Raw genomic sequence first — 5240 nt, 5'->3', positions numbered from 1 at the left:
GGCTCTGAAACCGGGATTGGGCGCCGGGGGCGGGGCCGAGCCGAGCTGAACTTCGCTCCGCCTGGCTTTGTCAGGCCCGGACTCCCGCCTGGGGACCGGGCGGGTCGGTGCACTCACCCCCACCGCACCTCAAGGCAACAGCTAGGAGAGCTCTGGAAAGGTCGTTAAGGGTGAGAGCAAACCCTCCGGAAAGTTTTCTTCGCAAGGTTGCAATCCCCTTCCTTTCTATTTTTGAAAAAGTTTGGCACTGGATGAAGGAGACTTGCGTACTATGCCCAGTGACACATGGCAGACCGTGCGCGTTAAGAATCATTAAAAGACAGGAGAAACAAAACAAAAAAAAACAAATTCAACATTTTAATTTTGATATAAATTATGTAAATAGTTTCCAGAATCTAAAATATTCCACTGTACAACATATAAAAATGGTATCTGAAGAAGCTAGAGACCAGAGAGAAATTGTGAATAAGGCACAAAGTTTATTTACACTCTTAATTGCATCCTAAACTGTTTTATAATTCTTATTTACAACCCACAGAGTTTCTGTATTCTGAATTATTCCTTCACATTTTCTGATATTTGGCATAATGTTCAAACACACTTCATACACACTGGCCTCTCCCAACACCACTCACAAGACTAAATAAATACTAGAGAAAAAGATTAAGAGATTATTTGAAGGTTTGATCTTCTGTTTACTTCAACATGACAGAAATCAGTTCTCTGTGCTGAAATACTACAAGAGTGAAGAATTAACAAACTAATTCACCTGAAAAGTCTATTATCTCTGTTCAAGTACCACTGAATAAAACGAATATGAATCTGTCAAGTAACAATCTCATGGGCAGGCAGGCTGCTTTCTATGTCTCATCACTCTCATAGTCTTCTATTATCATGTCTTCTTCTTCCATGTCTCTCTGGGCTGAAAAGGGCTGAGGCTGGCTGGCAGGCAGTTCACTCCCACTATCCTGACTCAAAGGAAGAGACCAGGTTTCAGATTCAGCTGTTTGAATGCGTTCACGCAGCGCTTCCTCTGCAGGTTGCCCTCCATTAAGCTGGGCTTCATCTCCACTGTCCAGGTCTACCATTCCATGCTCCCTGTCAGTCAGGGCTTCCATTTTCAATCTGCCAGATTCATAACACAGGCATTAATAATAAGCAAAGGAGGGGATTCCTTTAAATTACACCATGAGTGTGGTGATTATGAAGCCCTCTCCTGTAGTCTCTCATTTACCTTCCTTGCGCTGTTTAGCCAGGTGGTCTGGTTTATTTAACAATATAAACAAAACTAAAAAGTAAATGACAAACTGAATAAATCATTACAACTTATAACACAACCAAGTTAATATCTTTAGTAAAGAGTTCTTACAAAAAGAAAAAATTAAATGGAATAGGAAAACAGACATAAAACATGTACAGATAGCTTACAGAAGAATGGTTACTAAAGAAATTGCTCAACCTAATTTGTAATTTTAAAATGGAAATTAAAATAATATTGTCTTCTTTCAAATTGGTAAAGACCTTTTAAAATAATAAAACCCAGTGGTGGTAAGAGGAGAAAAGAACATGCTGAAACACTGTTAAGTGGGCATAAGATTGGCAAAATATTCTTTAAAGCAATCTGGCAATATAGAGCAAAGGTGTATATCCATTGATCCAGCAATTTTATTTCTAGGAATTCATCCTACATAAATAGTATTTGATATGCATGATTTGGCTTCAAGGAAGGCTGTGATGACAAAAGCTGGAAACAAGCTAACTGTACAGAACCAAGGTGTAGGAGGACTTCCCTTGTGGTCTAGTGGTTAAGAATCAGCTTTCCAATACAGGGGATGCGGGTTTGAACCCTGGTCGGGGAACTAAGATCCCACATGCCACGGGGCAACTAAGCCTGTGCGCCACAACTAGAGAGAAGCCCACGTGCCACAACTAGAGAGAAACCCTCGTGCTGTAACGGAAGATCCTATGTACCACAACTAAGACCCAACGCAGCCAAAAATAATAAACAAAACAAAACAAGGTATAGGTTCAATTATAGGAAATTATGCAGCTATTAAATAGCAATATTAAATGTTAAGTTTAAGTATTAATATTCAATATTATCAATATAAATCAAAGATGTTAAAATGGTCACTAATGTTAAAATGGTCACTATAAATGAAAGACAACAGTACTAGTCATTGTAATAAGTAGCACTGACAAATCCTGCCTCCCAATTCAGGTGAAGTAGCTGAACCAGTAATAAAACGGTGACTCCCATTCTTTTAATTACATCTTAGGAGGAAAAAGACAATAGAAGACAATGGTCTTCCCTTGATTTTGATGTCATAATCTTGTGGGGAAAGGAGCCAGTGAAAACAGCTGGTCCTTCTTCAATTCAGAGGGAAGTGAGGAGAAAAGGGAAGTTTATAAAAGGTCTGAGCCCTGACCACATCCCAGTGGGATGATGCTGTAAGATCCATCCATCACTGTATTTCTGTAAAAGGAAAGATGGGCTCCCAATAGCTAAGTCATTATAAGGAAGAAACCATTAACACTACAAAGGCCTTTACTGAATCTATGAAGGCAGAGGAAAAAAAAGCCCAGATAAGCAAGTTTTCCATTTGGGACCAGGAAGAGGAGAACTAGTAGAAGGGGTAATAGATGCCATTTCTATCATTTACTTTTATCCTTGCAACCAGGAAGCAAGCACTTTTTAACCTTTTTTAGAATACCTGAGTGCATAATTTTTTTTTTTTTTTGCGGTACGCGGGCCTCTCACTATTTGTGGCCTCTCCCGTTGTGGAGCACAGGCTCCGGATGCGCAGGCTCAGCGGCCATGGCTCACGGGCCTAGCTGCTCCGCGGCATGTGGGATCTTCCCGGACCGGGGCACAAACCTGTGTCCCCGACATCGGCAGGCGGACTCTCAACCACTGCGCCACCAGCGAAGCCCCTGAGTGAATAATTTGACCTTACAAATAAGCCAAGTAGAAATGAACTACAAGCACTGTGTTAATCACTGATATTAGGCCAGAAGCCATTTTGCAATGGAATGAACAGTATAGATGTAGATTTATCTCCCCTATATTTTTTTACTTGTCTGAATATTCTGTGATAAAGAAATAAAAAAGACAGTGCTCTTTTGAGGTAGTTCCTGATTATTGCAGTCTCCAAATATAGGCTAAGAACACCTCTTGGCATGAAAGCTGAAAAGGGGTTTTCAGCTATGCAAAATTTGTTGAACTCAAGGATTTTAAAGATTCCTCTGCCTCTGTGGTTCAATGATTCTATTTAGCCTAATATACCATTCTGACATGGTGAAAATAGCTGTTACATGTAATATATATAATAGATGGGTCTACAATGCAATCACATGGTCTCTGATCACTGGTACAACATGTATTTCTTGGCCTTTACAGGTAACATTTATTGACTGTATAATGAATAAATACATAAGGTATTTGGTGGTTATTTCAGTAACAGCTCTTTGAAAATTAAAATGATCAGCTTACCTTCCAAAGTGTCGCTTCAGAGGAAGTCTTCCAATATCCTGGATAAAAGAAATCTGAGCTAAAAGAGATTTTTAAAAAGCTTTAAATAGACATTTCTCCAAAGAAGAATGGCCAAAAAGCACATGAAAAGATGCTTAAAGTCACAAATTGTTAGGAAAATGCAAACCAAAACCATGAGATACTATTTCACACCCCTTAGGATGGCTATTATCAAAACACCCCATAAAACAACAAGGTTTGACAAGGACGTGGAGAAAGCTGTAGAAATATAAAATGGTGTAGCTGCTGTGGAAAATGGCAAGGTAGCTCCTCAAAAAATTAAAAATAGAATTACTATATGATCTAGCAATTCCACTTCTGGGTATACACCCAAAAGAACTGAAAGCAAGATCTCGAAGAAACATCTGTATATCCATATTTATAACAACATTATTCATAACAGTCAAAAAGTAGAAGCATATATGTATATGTATAGCTGATTCACTTTGTTATACAGCAGAAACTAACACACCATTGTAAAACAATTATACTCCAATAATAGTGTTAAAAAGAAAAAAAAAAGTGGGAGAAACTTAAGTGTCCAAAAACAGATGAATGGATAAATAAAATGTGGTAAATATATACAATGTAATATTATCCAGCCTTAAAAAGGAAGGAAATTCTGACACATGCTATAACATGGATAAACCCTGATGACATGCTAAATGAAATAAGCCAGTCACAAAAAGACAAATATTGTACGGTTGCACTTAAGTGGGTACCTAGGGTGGTCAAATTCATAGACAGAAAGTAGGTAGTGTTGGACTTCCCTGGTGGCACAGTGGTTAAGAATCCATCTGCCAATGCAGAGGACACAGGTTCGAGCCCTGGTCTGGGAAGATCCCACATGCCACGGAGCAACTAAGCCCCTGTGCCACAACTACTGAGCCTGTGCTCTAGAGCCTGCGAGCCACAACTACTGAGCCCACGTGCCACAACTACTGAAATCCATGTGCCTAGAGCCTGTGCTCCACAACAAGAGAAGCCACCACAATGAGAAGCCCACGCATCACAACAAAGAGTAGCCCCTGCTCGCTGCAGCTAGAGAAAGCCCGTGTGCAGCAACGAAGACCAAACACAGTGAAAAATAAATAAATGAAATAAATAAATTTAAAAAATAAAATAAAATAAAAAGAAGTAAAGGGAGCTACAATGACAATAACTCATCAAATAGGGAATATCAGTAAAGAGAAGGAAATTGCAAAAAAGAACCAAATGGAAATTCTGGACTTGAAAAGACAATAACCAAATGGTACAATACCAAAATGAAAAGTCCACTGCAGGGGCTCAATAGTATATTTGAACTGGGAGAAGAAATAATCAGTAACCTGGAACACAGACTGATAAGAGATTATGCAATCAAAGAGAAAACAGAAGGAAACGTGAGATACCTGTAAGCATTCTAACAAACACTAATAGAGGACTAGAAAAGAGGACAGAGAGAAATGAGCAGAAGAAACATAAAGAGAACATGTCTGAAATGACATAGTAAAGTGAAAGAAATGGGATAAAAATTGATGAATAAAAAGAAAAGCCAAGGGCTTCCCTGGTGGCGCAGTGGTTGAGAGTCCGCCTGCCAATGCAGGGGACACGGGTTCGTGCCCCGGTCTGGGAAGATCCCACATGCCCCGCGGAGTGGCTGGGTCCGTGAGCCATGGCCACTGAGCCTGCGCGTCCGGAGCCTGTGCTCCGCAACGAGAGAGGCCAC

The 5240-nt window shown here is 39.9% G+C and overlaps 1 protein-coding gene across 6 annotated transcripts in view; it reads right to left on the bottom strand.

The window, feature by feature from the left end:
• Window positions 1-344: 344 nt before the first annotated feature.
• Window positions 345-5240, bottom strand: part of RAD17 (RAD17 checkpoint clamp loader component) — a 28476-nt gene continuing 23580 nt past the window's right edge. For 4 of the 6 annotated variants that reach the window (XM_081231066.1, XM_081231067.1, XM_081231068.1 and 1 more), the window contains 2 exons: window positions 3494-3551; window positions 345-1125 (listed from right to left, as the gene is read on the bottom strand). In XM_081231066.1, the coding sequence (XP_081087192.1) occupies window positions 861-1125; window positions 3494-3551 (323 nt within the window). In that variant the 3' untranslated portion in view covers window positions 345-860. The remainder of the gene's footprint in view (window positions 1126-3493; window positions 3552-5240) is intronic. The other 2 variants (XM_081231069.1, XM_081231070.1) reach the window with 2 other exon arrangements.

This window comes from Mesoplodon bidens (assembly GCF_964165515.1).
Source record: "Mesoplodon bidens genome assembly, chromosome: 4".
NCBI classification, from domain to species: Eukaryota; Metazoa; Chordata; class Mammalia; order Artiodactyla; family Ziphiidae; genus Mesoplodon; species Mesoplodon bidens.
This window is presented reverse-complemented; position numbering and strand designations above follow the sequence as displayed.